At 36.3% G+C, this 27,166-nt stretch overlaps 2 protein-coding genes across 2 annotated transcripts; one reads left to right on the forward strand and one right to left on the reverse strand.

Annotated features, from left to right (window-relative positions):
* The first annotated feature begins 4,175 nt into the window (after positions 1-4,175).
* Positions 4,176-6,339, forward strand: tmem220 (transmembrane protein 220). Its single transcript, XM_056243440.1, has 6 exons — positions 4,176-4,360; positions 4,460-4,489; positions 4,587-4,647; positions 4,984-5,110; positions 6,010-6,069; positions 6,206-6,339. Exons 1-6 carry the CDS (start codon positions 4,265-4,267, stop codon positions 6,336-6,338), a joined length of 507 nt encoding a protein of 168 aa, XP_056099415.1. The 5' UTR covers positions 4,176-4,264; the 3' UTR covers position 6,339.
* A 1,942-nt stretch (positions 6,340-8,281) lies between these two features.
* LOC130077998 (uncharacterized) lies at positions 8,282-27,083 on the reverse strand. The gene is made up of 18 exons (XM_056243441.1): positions 26,980-27,083; positions 26,444-26,788; positions 26,018-26,362; positions 23,581-23,688; positions 23,342-23,428; positions 23,084-23,176; positions 21,743-21,814; positions 21,529-21,642; positions 19,777-19,911; positions 19,496-19,579; positions 19,236-19,334; positions 19,070-19,153; positions 18,938-18,978; positions 11,371-11,425; positions 10,005-10,103; positions 9,595-9,623; positions 9,449-9,487; positions 8,282-8,525 (listed from the first exon to the last, which is right to left on the reverse strand). Exons 1-18 carry the CDS (start codon positions 27,029-27,031, stop codon positions 8,394-8,396), a joined length of 2,013 nt encoding a protein of 670 aa, XP_056099416.1. The 5' UTR covers positions 27,032-27,083; the 3' UTR covers positions 8,282-8,393.
* Positions 27,084-27,166: the final 83 nt, after the last annotated feature.

A 27,166-nucleotide genomic window follows, 5' to 3' on the forward strand; every position in this document is an offset into this window, starting at 1 on the left:
ATGCTGAATCTAGAGAGTTTAATGAATGCAAGCACAAAATTACTGAAATTAACACACAATATACTCATGAAATGCATATTTTATATCACGTTTTTGACTATGTACATCTGAATCAATGATTTATCATAGTCCGTTTAAACAGGTTCAACAATGAGATCTCTTTAATATCTTAACAGTTTCTCTTAGTAATGACAGTAAATGGAGATCAAGCTGAGAGTTTTGGTTACGTCTCCTGATTGCTTTGGTAAATCACATTTATGAGATTATAACCCATAATGATTGAGACAAAAAGTAAATAATTACATTTTGTCTTTTGTATTCATTTTGACTTTTTATGTCATAATTATGTCTTTTGATCTTAATTTCGATATTCATAATTATGAAAAAAATGATATACTAAACTATAATAATAAGACAAAGCCATAATTATAGGATAAAAAGTGAAAATTGTGAGTCAAAATAATGAGATAAGTCATAATTATAAGAGAAAAAATAATTTTAAGATACTAAGCCATAATTATAAGATAAAGTCATAGTTTTCACATTTTCAGGACTTGTTTTGTTTGATTATGGATTGCTCAGCTAAACAGGCGAATAAAAGACTATCGACTTTTATTTTTAAGTGATAAAAAGTTATGACAGTCAAAATTACAAAGTAAGTTATAATTATGAGAAAAACATTTAATTTTGAGATACTAAACCATAATTATAAGACAAAGTCATAATTATGAGATAAAAAGTTAAACATATGAGAGTCACAGTGATGAGATAAGTCAAAATTATGTGAAAAAAAATCATTTTGAGATACTAATCATAATCAATTATGACAAAATCATAATTATGACGTTAGTAATAATTAGATAAAAAAGTTGAAATTATGAGTCAAAATGATAAGTCATAATTCTGGGCTAAAAATGTAATTTTGAGATTCTAAGCAATAATTAGAAGACATGGATTGTGAAAACCGGATGTTTTAACAACACTATTTACAGATCATGAGTTTTCAGATGACAGCCGGACAGAAGGACTATTCATCACAGTTCATGTTCTGATGATTATTCATCATTGAAGTTCTCAAACTCTCCCGGGAGAGATTCAGAAAACACAGCTGCACTCTCGAAGGAAACCCGAAACATCTCCAAACATCTGCTCTATGTATACATTCCTCTGCATTCAATCCCAGGTGTCTCACAATAGCCGGGAAGCTCAGATACGCCGTCGGACTCACACGAGACGCAGATCAAGTTTCATTCAGTGTGTGTTTATGATCTCAACCACAGAAACATCTCTGAAGTCCATAAACACACAGATGGAGATGAAAACTCCCAAACTCCCTGATTCCACCATCAGGACCTCCTGGTTTTCAGCTAATGACCCTCATCAGTGTGGACGGGCCTGAAACAAGCCATCACCCTCCCCATCCCAGCACTGTGGAGAATCAACAACTGGCCGATGACCTGAAATGAGTTTCACTGCCGTTTAAAGCCATAAAGCCAGTTCTCACACCCCAGACCCTCTCAAACACAACCATCAACACCTCCTCCACCTGATTCTGCTTCTCAGCCTGATCTTCAGATCTGTGAGGAGGAAGTGTGCCGGGTCTTCAGGAAAGCCAAAGATCTGTGGTCATGAAGTCATTAGAGAAACTCATGAAGGGCATTGCTCTTCTCTCTCTACACTGATGACTGCACCTCAAAGACCCCTCTGTCGAGCTCCTGAAGTTCCCAGACGACACCACAGCCATCCGCTTTTCTAGATGCACATGGACATTTGTCTGATCCTTGACGCGATCGCAGACAGCAACGCAAAGTTGATTCGGGGCTACTTTGATCTAATATTTGATGTTTAAAAAAAAAAAATGTTGTAGATTTAAGTAGCGATTATTGAATATATTTTGAGACAAAGGTCTTGCAACTGCAAAACAACATCTGGTCCCCACTAGAGATTAATTCAGGGTAAACCATTCTGCCATGTTTTAAACGTTTGCACTCTTTTTCATGGAAAGTCCAAACTATTTATCTTCTGTTGAAACCAACTAAACATTTTGCTTTTACCGATAAGATGAGTTATGATCTAGGAAATATGACCTGGTTCACTCTTAAAAACAAAGGCTCTTCATTGGCGTCGATTGTTCCATTAAGAACTTTTAACATCTAATCATCTGGAATCTGGAATCTTTCCATTCCACAAAAGATTCTTTGAATTTTAAAAGGTTCTTCATACTAAGAAAAGAAAAATGGTTCTTTTAAGGACTGATCACTGAAAGGTTCTTTGGGGAACCAGAAATGGTTCTTCTACTGCAAAAAAAAAAAAAAAACTTCTGGAACCTTTATTTGTAAGGGTGTTTAATATGTTTCTCGAGAGAGGTTTTAATGTCGTCCTCCTGTATAATACTGAACAGAGAGAAATGCAGAACGGTAGGGTCTGTTAATAATAGACTAAATGGACATGCATAATTCATGAATAGAACCCGCAGGTGTTCTGTGATTGACATGTAATTCATGCAAAATCTCAACATGACACACCTCAAATCATCACAAGCATTAGTCTTCAGCGCACAGACCATTGTGTTGAAATATTGTACTTCCGCTTGTTTTGAAAAATGCTCTTCAAATAAAAATACTGGATCATGTTTTGAATAATCTAAAAGTGTGTGTGTGTGTGTGTGAGAGAGAGAGAGAGAGAGAGAGAGAGAGAGAGAGAAGAGAGAGAGAGAAGAGAGAGAGAGAGAGAGAGAGAGAGAGAGAGGAGAGAGAGAGAGAGAGAGAGAGAGAGAGAGAGAGAGGAGAGAGAGAGAGAGAGAGAGAGAGAGAGAGAGAGAGAGAGATGAGAGAGAGAGAGAGAGATAAAGGGTCGAGGGTGGGAGGATCTCCTTCATTCAGCAGAAACTCTTCATCAGACTCTTCATCAAGAGAGAGAGAGAGAATATGTGTGTGTGTGGGCATGTTTAGATACTTGTCCCCACATAGTCTAAACTTTTTTTTTAGAGATTACTTTATGGGGACTTTTTGCTGGTCCTCATAAGAAAAATCGATTAATAAACATAACAAAAAGTTGTGTGTGTGGGGGGGGGGGGGGGGGGGTTTAAATATAAAAATGCAGTAAAGTTTTGTGTGATGGATTAATAAATGTAAGTGTAGGGGACAGAATCTACAGTATAAAAATAATTTTGTCTATGGAGGTCCTCGCAAGTATAGCTAAACAAAAGTGTGTGTGTGTGTGTGTGTGTAAGCAGACACAGGGGTCCATTGTGTTTTTTTTGAGTGTCTTTACAAACACAAATCCCCCACTTAACTCTCTATTGAAGCAAACAGTGAAATGTGACACCGGGTCTGGTGTCTGAAATCAGACCGTATACAGGTACTAAATCTCTAAATCATCCAGCAAATATGAGGAAACAAAATCTAAATCTGAAAAATCAAGTGCCGCTTCACTGTCTGTAATAGAGTCTCACCATATAATGTCATGTTATACACTGTTGTTGCTTACTGTAAAGTATAGCCTATAAGAAGGCAATTCACATTTTGTTAGTACTACAAAACTCCAAATGTAAAAAAAACAATGTTTTATCTTTTTATCTTCTCAAAATTACATATTATTGCTATAACACACAATCAATGTCTAAAAATAGTTCCTTAAGAGTTTACACACTGATAAAATGGTCAGAATGTCCTTTAAAACTCTTGTAAAGTGGCTTTTGTTCTTGCTGTAAAAGACGAAGAGAGCTGGAGTCTCCATCTGCTGGTGAACAGCTACATTACAAGACAGAAGATTTCATTTTTCAAATATTAAGAAAAATATTAATGTTACAGTCATCGTATTATAAACCCCTAACAGCTACATTTTTAAAAGTAATATGAATTTGGGCCTATGATTAAAAAGAACAAAGAAACTATTTGTTTTACCCAAATAGAAGTAGCCTACCAGTTGTTCTTAATCAACAAAAAAATTAAACTTTTTGATTTTAGAAATAGGCTGGTGAAATCAAAAGTTGAATCTATTTTAAATAGTAATCTGTATGATTAGGCTACTAGTTCAATGCGAAAACATATTTTAAAAAATAAATAAATTGACCTTATTATATGACTGAAACCTTATCTGTCCTGAAATTAAACGAGTCGCGTCTGATTCAGTATGATGCAAACTACATTTCCCACAATGCTCAACTTGCACCGCTCTGCGTCATATCCTGGAAATGATACAAAGTTCAAAAGTGTGTAGTTTCAGAGAAATGTTCTGATAAATACATTGGAATGAATAAACAATGACGAACAAGATCAGTGTCTCGTCCTCTCAGCTCGTCTGGAGAGTTTGTAATTTATTCATGTCACTGTTTTTCTCGTTGGCAACTTACGTGCAGGTAAACAAGGGTTTTAACAGATTATCTTTAAATGCGAATCTTGATTAATATAATAAAGATGGTCATTTAATTATCAGATTAACTTATTGTTTGTGTCAGATAAATGATCCAGATGCCGGTTTGTGGATGGTAAGAATTCACTTTAACCGAGAAAATGTTATAGCCTACTTCTATAAAACAAAATAGAAGTGTTTTAATGTGGGGGTTTTTCATAATAATTTTGCAGGTTGGCTATGCTATTCCAGCTGGATTATGTTTTTCGATTTGCTGTCATCAACAAATAACAGGTAAATAGTGTTTTTCATTGATCACAATAAGACGCGATGCTGTCCTCTAGTGTAGTAGAAGCAGAAATACATTTCACATTTCATTGGTCCAAAAAAAATGTGGAAAAAATATTTTATACTCACCCTCAAGTCACCAGAAACACATTTGATTTTCCTCGGTCAAGATTTAAGTGTTTATTTACTGACAATTTACCTATTGTAATACTATGGTGTCGCGAGTGTGAACTTCCAGAAAATATTCTTGAGAATATATACTGCGAGATTTTCGGTGAATGAAAACATCATTAAAGGTGCTGCAAGTGATGAAGACTCTCCTTCCGTTCTGTGCTTTTCCAGAGTCATTATTATGGAGGAGAATCGCGGATCTGCATGTGCTCATATCCTCTGCATTTGGAGCCATTCTTGGCTGGAAACTTTGTAAGGAGGGAATTACAACAGACATTTTTCAACAAGAAGAAGGAAGGTAACAACAGAATTGGATAATAAAGATATCTAATGATAACTTCATTTTTGTTGGTCTTGAAGTACAACTTTATTTCATGTTCACTCTTTCCTCATGTCGTTCCAAACTTGTATGAGTTTCTTCTGCTGCGGAACATAAAAGTATGAATGAACATGGATTTATGAATGTAACTTTATTGTGTTTTTCTGTCCTTCTATCTACACTATATGGACTAAAAGTATTGTAGTATTTACCAACAGCTACTTTAATGACATTGCATTATAGATACATTAATATGGAGCCTCTGGGAAAGTTTTCCACAAGATTTTGTTGTGTTTTTGTGGGAACGTCTGGCCAGCAGTCTCCTTCCCAATTCATCCCAAAGCTGTTGGATGAGGTCGAGGTCCGGGCCAGTCAAGTTCTTCCACACCAAACTCATCCATCGATGTCTTTATGGATCTTGATTTGTGCGCTGGATTCATGCTGGAATAGAGCAGGACCTTCCCAAACGGTTCCCACAAAGCTTAATGCTGAAGCATTAAGATTTACATTCACTGCCAAACAGAGAAACATTATCCGTCCCACTCCACGAAGCTCCCGCCACACAGGTTTTGTGCTGATATTAATGCCTGTAATACTTTTGAACCCTGAAGCGCTGTAATCAGCAGAGCGTTGGAGACCTTTACGCTGCATGTGCCTCAGTGCTCGATGGTTACAGATGACCCTGGAGTATCTAGCAGGAATGAAATTTCACTAACTGACATATTGCAAAGGTGGCATCCTATCACAGTACCACTATCTATCATCAATTTGGAGCTTGACAGTCATGAAGCTTCTTTAAAAATATAATGATAAAAGTTGTACAGGTTTGGAACAACATGATGGCTTTGAAATAAAGGAATAATAATGTCGTCTCTTAGGGAATGTTGTGGACTCCTGCTGGTGGTTTTCTGGCTTCTGCTGTGCAGACATTCAGGAAGGTACTGTAAACCATCTGATAAAACTCCAGTTTCATATTTAAATGCACACAGATGGTGTTTAACGCTGTTCTTTTCCTTTATAAGACTGATCTGTGATGTGGTTTCTGTAGTGACTCTTCACGTCTGTGTCCTGTAGGAGTGCGGTCGGCTCGGTGAGGATCTGCACTGCTGTGGGAATCACTGTGTTTCCCTTCATCACATGGATCTATTACTACATGAACACCGAGCTGAGGAAACACTGGCCTGAACACTGTAACACTGCTCTCTGATCAGCCGGCACAGGACATGAACCACAACACAAACCCGTCCAGATCCTCAGTTATACAGCGCTCCAGATGTGCGGTTTTATTCACTTGCATTCCTCTGCTATTTTGTGGATTATATTCTAACACAAAGATGGTGCACCGTGACTCTTTGACTTCTCTGAAATCTCTATGACTTCCTTTCTCAGTGGAACACACAAAAAAAGATGTTTAGCACAGTATTAAAGGTGGATGTGCCACACGCGCATTATAATTTATACTGTGTGTTTAGATTTATTCCGAATATTTGTTTTGAATTGAGTTTTCAGAAACATAAATGTTTGCACGTGTTCTGTTTAGATATCATTAAAAACATGTTTATGCATTTTTAGCAACAACAAAAAAAAAATGACCTGAAATTAAAATAATATTAAAAGACTTTTATTTCAGCTAGTTTGCAAGCCAGGATTTCTAATTTACGAGAAAACGCAATATTGAAGTACTAGAATAACTAAAACGGAATAAACTAAAACTTCATAAAAACTATAAAGATATGGACATTAAAAAACAATAACAAAAATAGCTCAGTTCAGCATATAAATGAGTCTTTACAACCGTAGCACTGCATTTGTATTATTTATTTTTCTTTTTAAGGCTTTGGCAATTGAATATAGTTTTTAGTTTTTTTCTTTGGTGTCTTTATATTTGTATTATGTACATGAATACACATGCATACTATTTGGCATTATAACAAAAGCAAATAGTACATTGTGTTAAAACTAAATAAGTTTTAACACAAAAAATAACAAACTTTTATCTAAAATTAAAATTAAACAGAAAATATAAAAACAAAATCTAACTCAACATATTAACAAAAACTATAACAGTATCTCAGTGACAATATTGCATTGTACTAAAAACAGTTTTATACTCACTAGATGCAAATCAGCGGAGACTGAAATGAAAGACGATTCTCAGATCGCCAACTGTACACTCGCGAATAAACAAAAATACATATTATGAATCATTGTGACTAAGATAGTATGTTGTTATCCAAATTCATCTATGCAAATAGACTCTTTATAACAGAAATGAACTCACTTATCTTCAGCATCAGTGTTAAAACAACAACATATCCAAACAAACACACAATGATACTGTGAACTAATGCAAGTTCACACAATGAAACTGTTGCTGTCATTTATTCGTGGGACAAAAAAAACATTAGGTTTTGCACCATTAACATTTACAACAAACTTAAATACAATTTATTATGTAAAATAAAAAAAATAAAAAAATCTCTCTCTCTTAAATAAATATATATAGTAGAGATCTCGTTGATTTTAATGTGCTATAAACACAATCACAACTCAAAACTTCTGCTCCAGTCCAGCATTTACTGAAAGTAAACTTCAACAATGGCACATTCTTGGACTTCTGTATATAATATTTACATATTAACTTACAGACTAAGTTTCTGAACACGAAATCGGCTCGGTTAATGAGTAACATACTCAAATAGAGAGCAGAAGTGATATTAATAAGAGTGACATGAGGAAAACCCCAACCATGAGACATATTCATGCCGTCCATGCCAGCAACTTATCAAGAAAACACTGTACAGTATGAACCCAATATTGTATAAAGTATATAAGATTATATATAAGAATATAAAGTATGTTGGTATCCGGACAGCTGACAGTAGCCATTGACTTCCATAGTATTTTCTTCCTATTATGGGAGTCAAAGGCCACCGTCTCACCAGCATTCTTCAAAGTATCTTCTTTGTGTTCAACAGAAGAAAGAAACTCGTACAGGTTTTGTGAGTAAATGATGACAGGATTTTCATTTTTGGGGGAACTATCCCTTTAAGCATAAAGCTTCTGTCTGTCAAAGGTTTGGATTGTAAAGTGAGTTTGTCCATTTCTTTACAATAAATAACACTTGATTAGGTAACTTTTTGAAATGCAATGACATTCAGACCTTTTAAAGCTGATCCCTCGGCTTGAGCCCTGAATATTTGAGCAGTAAACAGTGGATATATCTGTCAGATTCACTCATTGCACAGATTGTTGGACAGAATCAGGCTGTGTCTCCATGTCTCCCAGCGTCCTGTTCTTGAGTCTCTAACATCGGCCTCAACTCAAGCGATTCTGCTGCATTCTGGTTCTGGTTTGATGGGTTATGTGGCGTTTCATCAGACACGGCCTCAATCTGTGTTCAGGAGGAGACACACGAGTTAAACAATATCCACATGACAGCTTTCTGCTGTAGTATAACCACTTTATTCAAAAGAAAGTTTATTGCTTATTACAAACGCTTGACGGTGACACTTGTAATCTGTCATCCCAGAAACCAGTTTATTAAAATAAAGGTAAAAAGGCAACACAAAGTACTGTGTGAGGCTGAAACACCCGGTTTCCAACAGCTTTCTGGGATTTTCCATCAGGATTGGGGCAACAGAATTCAGTCAGAAGTCAGTCTGACACAAATGATAATAATTTACAGACCATTTGTGAATTAAATGAAATAATTTCTTCCTCAGTATTTTTGTCTTATTTTCCAGTACAAATATCTAAACATCCTTAAATCAAGATACATTTACTTGAGAAGGAAAATCACATAAGATAACAAGTGCTGTTTTCTGAAAAAATTATAAAATTAAGTGACTTTACTTAAAAGAGAAAATATCTCTCAACGGGGTCAGAAAAATAATCTTGTTTTCCCTTTGTCTTAAGTTTATTTTTCTGACCCCACTGGCAGATATTTTTCCTTGTTTAAGCTTAAATCAATTAATTTTGATAAAATTTTCAGAAAACAAGAGTAATTTTGCTTCTCGGGTAAATGTATCTTGACTTAAGAATGTTTAGACATTTGTAAAGGTGTTACAAATATATTTGTAATACCTTCTACACGATATTTTTACACGAACAAGACAAAAATACTGAGGATAAAAATAATTTTTGGCAGTGTAAACACTGAAACTAATTTAGTCCGTAGGTTATCTGTTGCTTATAAACTAAAAGCTACGTGTCTGGAAAACCTAAAGGTGCAGCTGCATCATCATCATAATTTCATCTATAATGCAGGCTTAGTGACAAATCTCAAATAAATTTAAGATTAAATGAGATATTCACCTGAGAAGAGTGATTCTGCTGCGATCTGCTGGCTGGATTCTGTGTTCGGGAAAAGACAAATCTCATAATATATCGATCAATATCAAATAAATATTAAATATTATATGAAACTTTAAATATATAATGTGTGTGTGTATATTACTAACCTGAAAACGCTGCTGAACTTTTTTAATGACTGAAAAAAGGGGGAAAATATATTTAGTGAATTTCATTCTCAACTAAAGCACTACTATTATACATACATATCAGACTGTATTTAATAGCTGATTCATGGATTTAGAAAAGAAAGCACTAATAATTCACCTACACCTTCAAAAATGAATCTTTTTTTGAAGTTGAAGAACGTAATTTTTGCTTCACCAGTGTTACACAAAATAATGACTGTCTGTTTTCAGACAGGTTTCTCAAACCGCTATAGCAAAAAATCAGATACAGTGTCTTTAAAACACCTGATTTACAGCAAATCAAGAAACACATACAGAGACTAAAGATCCGCCGGTGAGATTTCAGTGTTATTTACACTAGTGGTTTGGACAGATAAATAGTTTATACTCACAAGGTTCGAGAATGATTAACAGCAGCACAAATGAGGCAAAGACGCATTCAGAGGAAAAGACAACTTTCCTCAGATCCTCCATCGCACGCTCACCATTAACTGTGAAATGAAAATATTATGTTAAATATAAAGTTCGATCACTTTGAAGGCCCCGATATACTTCAAGCGAAATCGAAGAACAAACTGGTGAGGCGTCATTTCGAACCAAATTAGGCCAAACGAAGTTTGTTTTGTGTTTGTGTGGGGGGTTCGAAACAGCTTCCCGCTCTTTTCCCACAGCCAATGGTCGTAAGTTCCGTCGTTACCAACAGAGTTCAATAGAAAAATTGCAATCTTAGTTGGCCAACGATGCTTTTGGGAAACGCACCCCTGGCTAGTAAACGCCTTCAAACTACCATTGGTCGGTGATGATGATGTAACAGGTGGGCGTGGCTCTGAGGCCCCGCCTTCTTTGATGTGTAAAGGCCCTGATATACTTCAAGCGAAATCGAAGAACGAACTGATTTGACGTAATTCCAAACAAAATCAGGTCGAAACGAAGTTTTGGAAGTTCGAAACACTTTCCGGAAAAGTTTGCTCCGGCTGGTAAACACCTTCAAACTCCCATTGGTCAGTGGTGATGATGTAATAGTCTGTTCAGTCCGTCGAGGTCAGACGTCCGCGAGTGAAAACATGAACACACTGTTTTGTGCTTTACAGTAGTAGAAAATGAAGTTGTAATTCTATTTTAAAGAGACAATGACACTGTTTTTCATGTTTAATACCGTAAAGCCACTTGGTTGTAAGCAATCTATTGTATAAATGACGTGACTTTACTAGAGTGCTAAATTCTAGATCTGGTGCAAACATCTGTATGATCAGATCAGATCAGCTTTCTTAACTGCTGTTTTCTCCCCGCTGTCATCTTTGTTGTATGTGTATTTTGTTATTGAGAGGAAAGCTCACATTTATTCGTCTAAACGCCGCTCTCAGAAGTGCCGGCGTTGGATGTTCACTAACAGTATATCGTGTGAACGTATTTCGAACTTCGTTTCACCCCAAAGCGAAGAACAGAAAAGAACTTCGCCGTGAGTATATCGAGGCCAAACCACACAAACTTCTCTAAAGTATACTAGTTATGTTATATCTGTGCACTATTTCACAAATCCTAGTGAAGCGCCTTTAAAAAAAATTAGGTGTGAGAAAAAAACGCTCGAATCTCATTAACATGCTGTGATGTCAGTCTTATTAAATGTGGAGATGGGATCACACACACATTTAAAAGATGCAGCCGTAAATATTGGATTGTTTATACTTCTGTTATATATGAACTTTGATACACATTACAGTTTTTCCACTATAACAGTAACTGGTTACGAAAACTCACCCATTTTCATTATCAGCTTGGTCATCAATGCAAACGAGTTCACTAGAACAACAACCACTTGAAGGGTTGGTCAAAATCCCTTGCCTCTTCAAATACATATATAATCATATATCATTTTGAATGGTTATATACTTCCTTTATAAAAATCAATAATCAAATATATTCATTATCACATAATAATTTTTATATTCTTGTGCTTGTGAAATTATATTTTCTTAAATGCATGGATGCAAGTAACCAGTTTCTTTTAGATGCATTCCAATCTTACTTTGAGATTGCACTTAGTACACGCAGGACACGAAGGCCACGGAACCCACAAGGCCGTTTGTCTCTTTCTCTGGGATCAGTAGAAAGGTTAGAGGGTCCTAAAGGCAGCGTGGGCACATATGATTCTTCGCTGGACATATGGTCAAGCTATATTGAGCGTTACTATCAAACTTGAATTGTTGTATTAAAATGTATTCTTTCCAGTATATTTCCTTCCTTGGGAGTAAATGTCAGTTATCTGTTTTTCTCCCAAACGAGTGAATGTTTTAGCATTATGTTTTGGTATACTTAACTGATAATAAGGAGCTCAGACTCTCTTCAGCCTTGATGGGAGCTGTTATTTGCTAGTGTCTGTTATTTGTGTGTGTGTGCGTATGACATTCTATGTAGGTTCTGGACGTTCGGACCAGACACCCCGGCGCCCTTCTCTAACCTGCGAGGCCACCACAGACCTAAATCCAATGAGTGGACGACAACTATCTTTACTAATGGCGATAGGCACCCCTATCTCCTCACATGTGTTAAATTGTTTAGGCTTTCATGTTTCTTAGCCAATGAGAATCATTCAACCTGTAAGCAATGACGTAGCTTAGACCTTGGAAATGGTATAACTGCTGTGATCTTTGTAACTGTAAGTGGGGCGGCCTACGAACTCCTGTGTGAGTCTTGAAGCTGACTTCTGCTGATGAAAATGCAAACTATCTTCAGTAAAACTTTTCTTTAATTTTTTATAATTCTGACTCCGGGTCTTCATTCTTCATATCTGGTTCTGGGTCTTTGACTGTATACCCCTTACAGTTATGGTGGAGGATGCGCAGGCAATTATTCTCGGTGACACCCCTGGCAAATCAACAAACAAGGTAGTAAGCTTTTGTTAATTGTTAGGGCTGTCTGACTGGAGGAGATTTTGAAGGAGAGCGGGAGAGCTTCACTCCGATGAGGCGAGTGAAGCTTCACTCCGATGAGGCGAGTGAAGGAGTAAGTTAATTATACTGCTGAGAGTATAAGAAGTCGCTGAGAGCGTCGTTAAGGGTAACGGCAGCAGACAGCGCAAGCGAAGCGTGCTCTGTGGGGGCCCCGCTGGGCATTACTGGTGTAGCACCACCCCAGCAGAGCACGTCCCTGGGCTAGAGGTCCAGTGGCACCGTAAACCTGCTCAATCTCTTCCACCTCAGATAGGGGATCCCCGAACTTAGTGAAGTGAATCAGGCAGTTAGGGATACTAACAATAATAGGGTTGTTTGCCAGGGATGCATCAGGAACAATTCCGAGAGAAAAATTTAAAAAGTTGTGACCCAAATTGGCATGGACCAGTATATGTAACTGTGATTTTGGAGTATACTTTGCAGTTTCATCACGCAGAAGCCAAGCTGTGTTGTTCAAAGATCGCCGCCTCCATTTCTGCAATAACTTCAGGTGAGTATGAACCATGATTAAGATATGGCAGAAAAATGTAATAACTTAATCAGTAACCTGAAGAGTCCTGAAACAAATAGTGAGTCAGGAAAAGCAAACGCTGTAAGCAGCTGTGCTCTAAAGCCCTCACTTTAAATAAATTTGCAGAAATGATTAAGTAAATGGTAGTCAGGATTTTGATTCTGATTGGAAATTTAAACAACTTGACTGGCTACAACCAAACAAAGAAACAGAAAAATTTAAATGTTTAGCCTCGTATTGCTTACGATGATTACAAGAAGCAAGTGAAAGAAATTCTGGGTCAGGGATAATTTCCCTGGACAAGCGACTAAAGTTAAACAGACACTTTGTGAAAACAACTTAGAATATTTTGCAGCTTATGAAAATTAATGTTCTGCCAATAATAATGATGAAGATTATGATTGGGTTATTATGATTAAATCAGCCACTGGTGGACTGTAAAAGAATACAGAGAACTGCTTAATCAGTAGCTCTGTTTGCATTCCTGAATGGGACACACTGTTTCAAGGGTGTGATGCTGTAGTTGAGGCTGAAACAAATTCACCAGATGACAGAGAGTGTCTTGATTGTGGTCAGTAGGGCCATTTAACACGTGACACATTTCTGGTAATAATGTGAGTTTGAAAGTAGATCAGTGTTTAAATGACGATATTAAAGTTGTCGTCTGAGAAAGAACAAGAGATAAAACAAGGTCAAAAGATTGAAGTCTTAAAGTGAATCCTTTTGAAGAAAAGATCTATAATACTAATTTTTATAAGTGAATTGATGAATACAGGTTGATGTAAAATGAATGACTCCAACAAATGTGAGTTGCAGAATATATCAAAGTAACTTAAAGGATGATTGTGTTGTAATTAAACATTTTAAAAAGGTTTTAGATGATATAGAGAGACTAATCTCACAGATGATTTACAATAACTGCAAAAGTATCACAAGCAGAGAGTGCTTGCCTCGTCAAACTTAGTGTGTGAATCCTAATTGGAGATTGATAAACTCCAAGAGAAATCTTAAGTCAAATATTAAACTATGGTTGAGAACTTGACAATTAAAATTGAGATTGAGAAATGTGAAACGTTATTGAGAACTAGAATAATTATTTTTATGTAAGAACAAATAAGCAGAAGCAGTACTGGATTAACAGTTGCTAAATGCTGATTAAACAAACAGCTTGAAAAGTTGACCATGAAAGAACTAGAAGCTGATGTTTAGTTTTCAAAAGATAAGTTTGTTATTGGCTGTAATGAAACAGTTTGCTTATCTGAATCTGATGTGTGCTGTGGCTGAAACTGCCAGTGCAACAGACTCAATCTGAGTGGAAATTTGTAATGCCTAAATTTCCTGATGTGTGGGCAAAAGACAAATATAAATAATATGTTTATTTGAAACCGTATGTAATATCTGGCAAAGATGCCTTAAGCTGGGATAGAGTTAAAAGATGATAGATAAATGTTTGATGTTAGAAGTATATGAGAGAGCAGTGTACCATCCAATAGAGTCTCAGAGTCTCTCTCATTCAATGAGTCAGCTAAAAACTGGTATCTGTGATAATGTGTAAAGCACAGTGTTTCAGTTGAAGGATCATAGACACAGAGATGTTTTAAAAATAAAACTGAATGACTTTAAAGAAGTATTTAAAATAATAATACAGATAGAGATGACATTTTGATTAGGTTAATTTAGGACCAGTAACTTCTTTGTCTGATCTTAGTCCCCACCATGAAACGGGGGAGGGGCCGACGGAAATGTACACTGAATGTACGGTTGTGATCTAAATTCACTGAGTATAATCCAAGTAGCTAGGTTGCTGCTTTTAAGATAGTTAATGGATTTAAGTGATTAAATACTGTTGTTATTAATCTGTCTCCCTATGTGAACACTATTAGGCAATCCGAATGGCTCTGGTGACTCTTGAACGTGCCTTTCCTAAGCTCTAGAAAACAGCTGAGTTCTGTTGAAGCAAACAGCCTGTGATGGGAAAGAGCGGTCACCAGTGGGCACGAGTGGCTACTCAATGACGGGTAAGACCTTCTATTGGCCAGACAGGGGGCAACCCAAGCCAGAGTGGATCACGTAAAGTCACTGGGCATCTCAAGATGGAGGTGTTTATGTGAGAAAGGTATGAGAGTGGAGCGGATGACTGTGAGGCCAGCAGCATCCTTTATCGTTAGGGCGGATGAGCTGTGAGGAGTTACAGACAGTCTGACCCCGAAACGTGAGTGTTCCTCGAATACCAATCACCAGAAACCGCATTCATTGTATGGCTTGTTTTTTTATTGTGACAAGCGTCTGCAAATATGCCAGGGGAAAACACCCTGATGGAGATTATAGATAAAGGGCTAACAGGAGTGGGCGAGCAGGAGCCAGCTGAGGCCATTGAGTGATTCCCATTAGTTGTTGTGGAGACAGTAGCAAAACTTTTTATGTACTGGTTTGCCTTATGGGCAAGGAAAATCATAGTGTTGATTTTGAACTAATAGGTCTATGACATAGTTTTAACTCCTGAAGGTCGTTAGACATGGTGGTGGCTAAAGATGAAGACAGCTTTTGTAGATTTGAGAAAAGTCTGGATAACAAGGTGAATGGTCAAAGGTTATTGTAATTAATTTAATATTACATTATGTCTAAGTTACAGCCTTAGAAGGCTGTTGAAAAAGATTATTTATTTATAGTGAGAGAGACTGCTTGAGCAGAGGAAGGGATGGTAACTGTGTCTGTCTTTCCATTATTGGCCTGCTAGAGCAAGCTGAAGCAAAATAATGATAATGAAACAAAACAACCCAGCTGACCTTGTTAAATTCTAATGAATAATGAACAAGACATGCTTTGAAACTGGTTGGGAGACCATGTAAAATTAGGTAGAAGCTACCGGAAAATGGGAAGTTTAAAATCTTATTTAAAATTTAAATCTTTTAGCAATAATATAAAGAAAAATGAACATTGAAAATGAACAGTTAACATATGTGTGTCTAGTATGAGTGCGTGTGATGGTGACAGCACTTTATGTCTTGTATGTATTAGTTTGGGGTACTATTATTTCCTGATTTTGAGGATATTGTGTCATTAACCTCTGGAATTAGTGTTTTATCATTACAGATGGGTTAAGTGAAATGACCAACTTTAAAAAAGTTGATAATTCTAAGACAATCTGATGAAAAGACAATGCAGAACATGGGACGAGCTTTAATTGGAGTGGTTTTCCAGCTCTGTCTGCTATTGGTAATTATGAATGCTTTTGTCATTTATGATATTGAACTGAATTACTCTCTGGATTAGTATTTTATATAAATTGGAATTGTAAAGAAGATTGCCGTCCATTCTGGGGTAAAACTCTTGTCTAAATTCAACTGAGGGTCTAAATTTAAATAGACAACTAGGTGGGATCATAAGGTTAAACGTAGGGAAAAAAAAAAAAATATATATATAGACTTGACGGCAGAGAGACAAAGTGGCACATTGGCTAAGTCACTATCCAAATTATCCAGAGTGAGCTCCCTCATTTTTATTGAAAGGCCGGAGGGCGAACAAAGGAGGAGTGAATATAACTTCTAAAAAGAAAAGGTTTTATTTCTCAATCCATTAAATGTATGTATGACATTAGATGTCTAAGAAAACTACAATTTAATAAAGGTAAAAAGAGAAAGCAGCTATATGGCTGTGGGCTGGGATCTGAGTAACATAATATTTTGGTTTCTGTAAAACTGTAAAGATAAGTGGAACTGAGACAAATACTGTGAGAAGTAGTTATAATGAAAAATAAAGTTGAAGTTAATGATAAGAAAACAAGAGTATTGAAGAATTAATAAAATACCATGATTTCCCTAACGAGGGAACTTTAAGTGTCACTAGGCTGACAGTGGTGAGAGACTCGGATGCAGAAGGAACTGGCATGTAGGGCAAGATGGAAGAAATATAGTAGAAGAAAATGTATGTTATGAAAATACAATTTCTGATAGGATTTATGGAAGTCAAATTAAGTTTAAATGGTATGAAAAAGGTTAGGGTTAGACATTGTATGATTGACAGGGATTCAAGTGATATAAGGATAAGGAATGAACAAAAGCTTTATTAAGCAAAATGGGGAACGATCCTATATTTTAGTGGTAAAATAATGACTGAAATGATGATGTGAATTTGTTTTATTTTATTTCTATTTTTGAAACAAACAAAAAAGCGTATAAGATGTTATACAATTAAAATGGTACATGCTATGTGACTGTAAACTGAAGGATGATTTCAGTAAAGACTTAAAGTGCTTACATCGATTATTATGGGTCTTAATTATTAATATTTTATTGTTTGTTGTTTATTTTTAGTTAGACAACCATTGTGTTTTAAACCTAAAGGGTCTATAAAAGGGGTAGTGAAAATAATGGATTAACCATCCAACTTTGTTTATAATAAAAGGATTTGGAAATCATAATTTTATAAAAAAATAAAAAAACTAGTGCATATATTCTGGTATTCATGATTATAGACAATGTCTTTATTTAGGATCTGAGTAGTGACTGTGGATCTAGCCCATGCTAGTAGGAATACAGCAATAGTGCTTGCTTATTTAGCCTGGCTTCCAAAGAAAAAATATGTACTTGTTTCGTAATCAGTTATGTGTTTTATAAAAATTTTAACCTGACTGATAAACTGAGGAAGAATGACATTGATGTCCTGTTGTGAGTGGAAGGTGGGAGAGCCTCTTAATGGGGACTGGAATTTTTAGTATCCAGCATGTCCATGACGAGGTGAAGAGACAAGTGTGACCCGGCAGGGGAGCATGCGTCACCACTCCTCCCTTCCGTAGTGACCTCACTGGTTAGACCAGACGTGGCGGTATTGGACCCCACATTGGTCTAAAACGGGGGACTGAAGGGTTGGTCAAAATCCCTTGCCTCTTCAAATACATATATAATCATATATCATTTTGAATGGTTATATACTTCCTTTATAAAAATCAATAATCAAATATATTCATTATCACATAATAATTTTTATATTCTTGTGCTTGTGAAATTATATTTTCTTAAATGCATGGATGCAAGTAACCAGTTTCTTTTAGATGCATTCCAATCTTACTTTGAGATTGCACTTAGTACACGCAGGACACGAAGGCCACGGAACCCACAAGGCCGTTTGTCTCTTTCTCTGGGATCAGTAGAAAGGTTAGAGGGTCCTAAAGGCAGCGTGGGCACATATGATTCTTCGCTGGACATATGGTCAAGCTATATTGAGCGTTACTATCAAACTTGAATTGTTGTATTAAAATGTATTCTTTCCAGTATATTTCCTTCCTTGGGAGTAAATGTCAGTTATCTGTTTTTCTCCCAAACGAGTGAATGTTTTAGCATTATGTTTTGGTATACTTAACTGATAATAAGGAGCTCAGACTCTCTTCAGCCTTGATGGGAGCTGTTATTTGCTAGTGTCTGTTATTTGTGTGTGTGTGCGTATGACATTCTATGTAGGTTCTGGACGTTCGGACCAGACACCCCGGCGCCCTTCTCTAACCTGCGAGGCCACCACAGACCTAAATCCAATGAGTGGACGACAACTATCTTTACTAATGGCGATAGGCACCCCTATCTCCTCACATGTGTTAAATTGTTTAGGCTTTCATGTTTCTTAGCCAATGAGAATCATTCAACCTGTAAGCAATGACGTAGCTTAGACCTTGGAAATGGTATAACTGCTGTGATCTTTGTAACTGTAAGTGGGGCGGCCTACGAACTCCTGTGTGAGTCTTGAAGCTGACTTCTGCTGATGAAAATGCAAACTATCTTCAGTAAAACTTTTCTTTAATTTTTTATAATTCTGACTCCGGGTCTTCATTCTTCATATCTGGTTCTGGGTCTTTGACTGTATACCCCTTACACACTGATCCGATAAGGTGCACAATGTGTCTAAAAGGAAGATCTGTAAGGCAGAAATAAATAAATAAATATGAAATAGGAAGGTTGCAGCCATTTTTAAAACATGTAAGTTGTTAAAATAATCAATACTGTACCCAGGTCACCAAATGAGTGTTTGAGGACCACAATTCCCCAGAGAACTTGAAGAAAAGCAGCTACGCAGACCCATCCATCACAATCTACAGTTGGGAATAACCATTAACACTTTACACTATCAACATATTGGACATTTTAATGCAATTGAGGCCATTATTATTGTACCTTTTTCTTTTTTCAGCGCTATGAGGTACGAATAGACCATTATTGTGTTCACCACTATCATGAAAATCAACCACGCCGCTCTCCTAGACGAGCGCAAACCTGAAAATGGTGAAAATGTGAGAACGTTTATCTATTACATTTTAAAATGGTGGAATAATGTGATTTCGGATCATCTCAGACCTGACAACAAATGCTCGGTAAACAACTCATACTCTTAGTCAACAGCAAGCCGTTTAAAACCATTAAAGACAAATACTTACATTCCAGTTTTTCCACGCATGCGTCTTTCCAGTTATATCTGGTCAAGGTCAGGAAGAGTGGAAAAACTCCAACAACAAACAGTGCTGTAAAGAGAAAAAAACAAAACACAGTGCTTTAGAAACAAACAGACAACACAATTAAACTATTCTTTAGTAGTAGTGAGGTGCTTAGTTCAGCTTTAATCTTTTATTCACTTTCTAGCAATAAAACATACAAAAAATGGGTATAAATTAAGCTATGATTTAGTAGGATGGTTTAGGCACGTCTAAAAACGTCTCACCTCCACTGGCAGCTCCAAAAGCGTAGAAGAGGAAGATGAGCTGTAATGGAGGAAGAACATCATGGCCGATGTCAGACACGAGGTCTAACACAGCACGCATGCGGCCATCTTTGTTTCTGATCAGTTCAGCCAATACTGAATCAACAAATAGGAAGAGAATTAACAACATCTCATTCAAAATAATCATGTACAAACAGTAAAACAACACGTACTGAGAAATACACTGGGCTAAATAATACAATTTGAGGTTGAATGAAAAAAATCCTCAATAAGAATAACCCAGCAATGAAGTAACCTCCTGAAATAAGTTGCAAAAACAGCTTATTATGTTGTGTTGAAGTATATTAATGATTTGCATTTAAGTCATTTGCACTCAATGAGCATGAATAATTATTCATAAACAAAAAAGTAGAATCAGGGGGTCAATGTATCACAGCAAAATCCCCAGTGTTAAATTAACACTCTGAGTGTGGACTCATATAAACACTGAAGCAGTGTTAAAGTTAACACTGAAGCAGTGTTAAAGTTAATGAGATAATTAAGTGAATAATTGAGTGATAATTGAGCATCATTGAAGACACCTGATGTTAACAAGCAGAATCACTGAAGGAGAAAACCGGAATTTTAAGTCACCATTATGGTGATCAGTATTTGCTTTAGTTGGGCTCTTGACCCTTTAATCAATAACTTCAGATTTTGTTTGGCTGCTGTACGTGAGTTATAACAGCCAGATTAACATATAGAAAAGGTGATCTGATGGTGTTGGTTGTGTTTTAACATAATCATTATTTCACAATCATTTGACCTGAATCACTGAACTCATATATAGGCCAATTTCTGAGTTAGGTTTACTTTATTAATTATAGCAGCACTGTCCTTGTATGGCATCATATTTTTAGCCTTTTCAATGAAACCAAATGATCACAAAAAAAAACACATCAAAAATGATTTAGGTTGGTGCACACAGACATCAAGATTTAGCATATGAATCTCAGCAATGGTGACAAACAGATCACTTCTGAACATAAGCTCATTATTTATTCATGCAGCAATGCATGATTGGAGCCATGAATGAGTTTTTATTGGTGGCACCCAGAATGCACAACAACATGCTTTAATAATTGTCACCATTGTTGAGATTCACAGGCTGATTCTTGATGTCTTTGTGTCTAAAAACTGTATCAAATAAATGATTTTTTTATTTATATGAGACGTGTATAAAATAAATTTCTGTGGATTACTTTGTAAAAGTTTAAAACACTATGCTGTGCAAGAATAGTGCTGCTATAATCGATAAACTAAACCTAATTTGGGCTCTTTATGAGTTCAGTAATTCAGGTCAAATGATTGTGAAATAATGATTATGTTAAAACACAACCAACACCATCAGATCACCTTTTCTATATGTTCATCTGGCTGTTATAACTCACGTACAGCAGCCAAACAAAATCTAAAGTTAATGATTAAAGGGTCAAGAGCCCAACAAAAGCAAATACTGATCACCATAATGGTGACTTAAAATGACGGTTTTCTCCTTCAGTGATTCTGCTTGTTATCATCAGGTGTCTTCAATAATGCTCAATCATCCCTCAATTATTCACTTAATTATCTCATTAACCTTAACACTGCTTCAGTGTTAACTTTAACACTTCTTCAGTGTTTATATGAGTCCACACTCAGAGTGTTAATTTAACACTGGGGATTTTGCTGTGTAGGCTGAGATTTAAAGTGATATGATACAGAAATACTTACAGAAAACGATGTTCGTGATGCATATCAGAATCATAATTGCAAAGAGGATTGTTATCAGGACTCGATCAGATTGTTCATAACTCAGACTTTTTTCCCAGAAAGACTGAAAAAGAACTAAGACAAAGAAAGAGCGATCTGAGCTTGTATTGAAACCGTTTCGAGTTTTGTTAATGAGAGTATTATTATGTGCGGTCCAATATTCAAATATGCCTACCTGAATAAACAACGTTTGCAAAGAGGGAATATTGTAGATGAACAATGCAGTGCATAGCTGTTTTACGATTGCCTGCAAAACAGAAAAGGTCTTGGTCTCGGCAATTCTGGAAATCATCACATTAACTCGTTTGAGCATCTCTCTGATAAACTAAAAAGGCAGAGGATATTTACACTAAATGGAAGTGTACATAGTTGTTAGATGCTATTCATACTTAGTGTAAAGAGTGGCAGATACTATTTGCACCTAAATGTATTGTAGTATATTAAAACAGTATGAATCAATACCATATTATGACATACTGAGTCGAAATAATGACAGAAAGTCATAGTAAAGTCGATATTTTGACTTCTCGTAATTATGACTTTATTTCATGATTTCGAATTGTTATGTCATAACTTCAAATTTGCATTGCATACTTTTGATTCATGTCATAACTTAGACTTTATTTCAGAAGTATGACTTTTTAAGTCTTAATTTCAAATTTGGAATATTATAAATTTGACTTAGTATGTCAATTTCGAAAAGCTCATAATTGACTTTTCATGTCATAATTTCAACTTTTTAAGTGCAAATAGCGATAGATTCTATTTACACTATGTAAAAATATGCAATAGTAGTTAGATACTATTTATACTTATAAATGGTTGCAGTTACAGTTACACTTCAGTGTCGTTGTATATTAAGTGATGCCCGATATATCGGCATCGGCTGATATATGTTCATTTTTAATGTTATCGTTATCGGCCCGATAAGAAAATTTGGCCAATATATTAGAGCCGATTAATAATGTATTATATCCATCAGCTGAGACACTTCAGATCCGCACTGTTCAACATGAGGGTTTTGAACTGCTTGAAATATGATTGAAATCACTTTGAAAAGGAAAATACAGTAAAGTGCAACATGTGCAGCGCAAGTCTATCATATCGGCTACATAAAATAATAATGAGAACATTATAATTATGTGTTTGTGACGTGTATTTTAATTGTGAGACTGTTGTTTTTGTAATCAGGCTCTAAAAAATTATATAAAAATTTAGATTTAGATTTATCGGCCAATATATCGGTTATCGGCTTTCAAGTATAAAGAATTATCGGTTATCGGACAAAATTTTTATATCGGTGCATCCCTATTAAACGGTATGCAATAATAACATAGTGTTTAAATTGTTATTTTTATTTGAATTATTAAATGAATGGGACAATAAAGCCCTCCCTACACCTAACCAATCAACTATTTATTATTAAACACACGTTAGACACTTTATTTTTTCTTCATTTTTATTGAAAATAAATGCCTTTCTGATCTGAACTAAAAATGATTTAAAATGGACAAACCTGGGAAATGTTCTGAATGTGGAGACACCCATAACAGCAGAAGCGGCCTCAGCAAATAATGAGCACAGCAAGCAACAGTCTCACTCAGAAATCCTTAGAAACAACAAAAACAGAAGATCTAATCGTGACCATTTACTCTGTTTTACAAAACTATGAATGGACCCATTTTACAATTTAAAACAAAACAAAACCGGCATAACTAAACATTGCCAGCTTCCTCATTATTAGATACATAATTATTACCAGTGCAATACTCACCTTCAACGACACCCCAGAACCAGAAGGCAAAAAACATAAAAAGGTTTGGTACAAAGACGGAAGAGATCTGAAGAAGCAGGGCTGCATCTAGAGAGAAGTACACATACAATAACTCAATTTCAGTCCGAAATGCTTAATTGTTGAAATAATTATTTAGCATATATTAGTGCAATTCAATTAAACTTTCATACACAGTACCTACGAACAAATAAACAAGAATATTTAATGCGCAAACATACTTGTCTTTTGTAATCTGTGGATTTGATACCATAGAGAGGACAGCAGCAGTGCGGATCCAGATGCAACGATACAGAGAATGAACACAATAATGTGTAAAACTGAGAAACCTGTGAAACAGAGTTACAACTAAATTACTGCAAGGTCACATTTCACAGATTTAGAGCCAAAGGTGGCATCACTATTTTATTTTAACACATAGATAGGTATGTCTTAGTATTAAAGATACTTTCTATTTTTCTTTTTGAATGTCCTATGATTTGGTCATTGAGATTTCAATGTGGCTGTGGTTGAAAACTAAATGTGGGTGACTGTGCATTCAGGGAATACTTATTGTATTTAAAGAGGAACTTCTGAAGAACAAATAACATTGAAACTAGAAATGCACCTTTATTTATTCACATAAAAGCCATGTCTGGATGTTTGAGAGTCCAAACAAACATTATAGGAATAAGGAAAATATGGTTAGCTTCTTCTATTTCTTCTTCCTCAAAGTGATACTGTTAACCAGTGGTGGTTGAAGGCACAGAAAATTGCTCATCTCTGACTCAGACACATCATTCATCCGCATATTCTGTCCATCCTCCCTGTTCATGTGCCTTTTCACCACATTAACACCAAAACTAAAGCACACGGTTAATCTGTCAATGAGATGCGTGTGAAAGTTGCACTAGAAACAGTTGGCGCTCTTCTTTCAGAATCCCTTTTAGCCCAATTAACTTTTGAATTTGACAAGAATATATTCATAAATTAGCTAACCAAGATGGATAAATGTGCGAAAAAGATATTCATTAATTCATGATATAGAATGTAAAACGTGTCACATGTGCACATGGTAATGTTTACGATCATCTTGTAAAGCGTTACCAATCGGAGAATGTATTCTCCCAATGCATGTGCCATGAAATGCATTTAATATTTTGGCTTTCATCATTAGGCCTATTTATGCTAGTATTTCTTCAGACAAAAACATTAAAAGCCCACTTAGGGGCATCAAAAGAGCAAAACATCTGTAGACTTGACATGGGTTTAGTATGGGTTTGCCTTGCAAACATTGCACACCATGTTTGCTGGGTTAGATGTTGAATTTCAGATCACTTCTGAAAGTGTGCTGTAAACTGTTAGCCTGGAAAAAACCCAGACAACTTCCGGCAAATTTAGAGCTCATTCAAGCCCATTTCCAATCCGTCGAAATCGAGGCACCAATCAGAAACGTTGGGGCGGGCTTTACACGATGACGACAGCGCTGGGATTTTGAAGCAGATTTTGTAGCCTACATTACAAAGATGGATCCCGCCGTCGAACATCACTCGTTCCAATCAGCTATCGCGTCTGTTTTAAGCGATTTGAACGTTTCCTTTTTGTTAAAAACCGAGCAAAGAACAACACTCGGAGATGTGTCTCCGCCGCTCTGCATACGCCATCTCCTTCATCGCTCTGATTGGGTTTAGGTCTATCCGCGACGTCCGTTGGTGACGCCCCTCTGGAAATGATTTGTCTATGACGCTTTGCCAGACCATAACTCAGTTACAACTGAGAATGGTCTGGTTTTAAATAGGCTAGTAAACTGTTACACATGATGGAAAAACAGAAAACTTTTTATGCGTTTTGGCCGTTTATTTACACGACAACTGCGTTTTGGGGGCCTGAAAAAGCAAACTTTTGAAAACTTTTCAAAGTGCAAGTTTTTGTAAACGATACCAGTATTGAATTGGTGAAAATAGTGACGTCGGTCATACGCATGTGTGTTACGTGTTCAGTCTATAGGTGCGTAGTGTTTCTTTACAAAGTGACAGCGCCATCTACTGGACTGGCATCAATAATACAGCGCTTTAGTCGTGTTCGTGGATCCGCGTGAACGAGGATCGCTTTGACAACGTTGTCGTCTGCACGCGAAAAACGCGAAGGAAAATCTTTTCTGTTTTTAGTATCATTGTAGTGTAAACATACCCCGAGTTGAGGACCTATCAGCCTGTGCCATTAAGAGTTTCATGACAAAAACTAAAATTTTAGCAGGCGAAAAGTTGGTTGTTTTAACACAGAATGACCGCTGTGATGTTTTACGAGTGAACAAATATGGACAGCTCTTAAAGGTGTAAAGCTTAACGACATGCAACCAATCACAGTGCATGACAGTTTCTCAGACTGTACAAAGTCTATTATTTTCTGAGACAAGTACTAATGCAGTTAATGATTGATTGGCTGTTGCTTAAAAATAATCACAGAAGCATTTAAGCTGTATATTGTTAACTAGCCTATATTGTAACTATCTGAAAAAGCCTATTTGTGTACATGCACAACATCATTGGTATGACATTAAAATCCAGCAACTAGATGACATGAAGCACATCAGATATTAACATTGATTAAAATAACATTGAGCATAAAATTGACAAATCTTATTAAATTTTATTAATTTGTATCAAGAGATTTGCTCACCCAGTTGCTCCAGAACTACAGTCGCATTGGATGAAAAATTCCCAGCGATCACGTGACAGATGTAAACCCCTTTATCCTCGGTCCTGACACTCTTCAGACTGAGAGAGAAGTTTCCTTTGCGCATTTCATCGGTGAAGAACTCAACTCTGTCTCTGTATCGCTCATCTACTGGTAGAGTTTTATTCTTTTCAAAAACCAGGATGTTTTCATCTTCATCCGTCTTCCTCCATGAGACCCGTTCAATGTGTTCAGGTGTGATGTGAGAGTGTACAGAGCAGTTCAGAGTGACGTCTTCACCCACAAACGCAGATACGGGATCATCTGATCCTGATACACTCAGATACTCTGGAAGAACACATAAAACATCAACAATATCACAATCAAGTGGAATTAATTTCAAAATGTTGGCCAGAGATCTTCACTCACCAACTGCTTTAATTTGCACCAGGGCTTCATCAGATTCCTGCTCAGTGTAAACCTTACATCTGTAAAAACCCTTATCTTTAGCTCTCACGCTTTCCAGACGCAGGGAGAAGTTTCCATGTTTGATTTGATCAGTGAAGAAATGAGCTCTGCCACGATAATCCTGATACTGGGCGTCTGGTCGACTCTCATAATCTTGGTACACATGCACAAGTGTATTAATATCTGTGCGTATCCAAATCACCTTCAGTCCTTTCAATGGTAAGGGTTCATCAACATAACAGGGCAAAACCACTGAAGATCCCAGAACAACAACCAGAGGACCAGAGGGACCTTTCACTAAAAACCCTAAAAAAAACATAGAAAAAAAAAAAAACATTCAGATGAGTGAGATGAATGAAAGGTTACTTTTGAAGTCCCAATCTTTCGATAGGCTATGTTCCGCGATCCACGCTGATTTATACAGTAGCCTACCTGTTTTGTTAAAAGTTTTAATTATAGTACAAGGATAGCCTAAATATATACAAGTAAATACTTACCGTCACAGATCATAAATAGAGCTGCCGCGAGCATGCATTTATGTAAGTGCATGTCCAAACACAAAATCACGCAAAACACTTAAGCTGTCTATTGTGAATGACTAACCAAACTGTTGCTACAGACATTGTGTGAAGAAGGAGCGGTCACGTATCGCGATCTATGTGTGCTTTCACTTTCGCTCCTGAA

The sequence above is a fragment of the Rhinichthys klamathensis genome, unplaced genomic scaffold (assembly GCF_029890125.1).
Source record: "Rhinichthys klamathensis goyatoka isolate OS25496 unplaced genomic scaffold, OSU_Roscu_1.1 h1tg000799l_1, whole genome shotgun sequence".
NCBI lineage: Eukaryota > Metazoa > Chordata > Actinopteri > Cypriniformes > Leuciscidae > Rhinichthys > Rhinichthys klamathensis.

What these genes read in the sequence shown, in the direction of transcription:
- tmem220 (XM_056243440.1), top strand. Translation starts at nt 4,265, where the DNA reads ATGACGAACAAGATCAGTGTCTCGTCCTCTCAGCTCGTCTGGAGAGTT. An exon ending in CAGATGCCGGTTTGTGGATG is followed by an intron (nt 4,490 to 4,586) that starts GTAAGAATTCAC and finishes ATAATTTTGCAG; the next exon opens with GTTGGCTATGCTATTCCAGC. An exon ending in TTTCAACAAGAAGAAGGAAG is followed by an intron (nt 5,111 to 6,009) that starts GTAACAACAGAA and finishes GTCGTCTCTTAG; the next exon opens with GGAATGTTGTGGACTCCTGC.
- LOC130077998 (XM_056243441.1), bottom strand. Translation starts at nt 27,031, where the DNA reads ATGCACTTACATAAATGCATGCTCGCGGCAGCTCTATTTATGATCTGT. An exon ending in TGCAAACGTTGTTTATTCAG is followed by an intron (nt 21,643 to 21,742) that starts GTAGGCATATTT and finishes TCTTTGTCTTAG; the next exon opens with TTCTTTTTCAGTCTTTCTGG. An exon ending in TTTTGGAGCTGCCAGTGGAG is followed by an intron (nt 19,580 to 19,776) that starts GTGAGACGTTTT and finishes TTCTCTTTACAG; the next exon opens with CACTGTTTGTTGTTGGAGTT.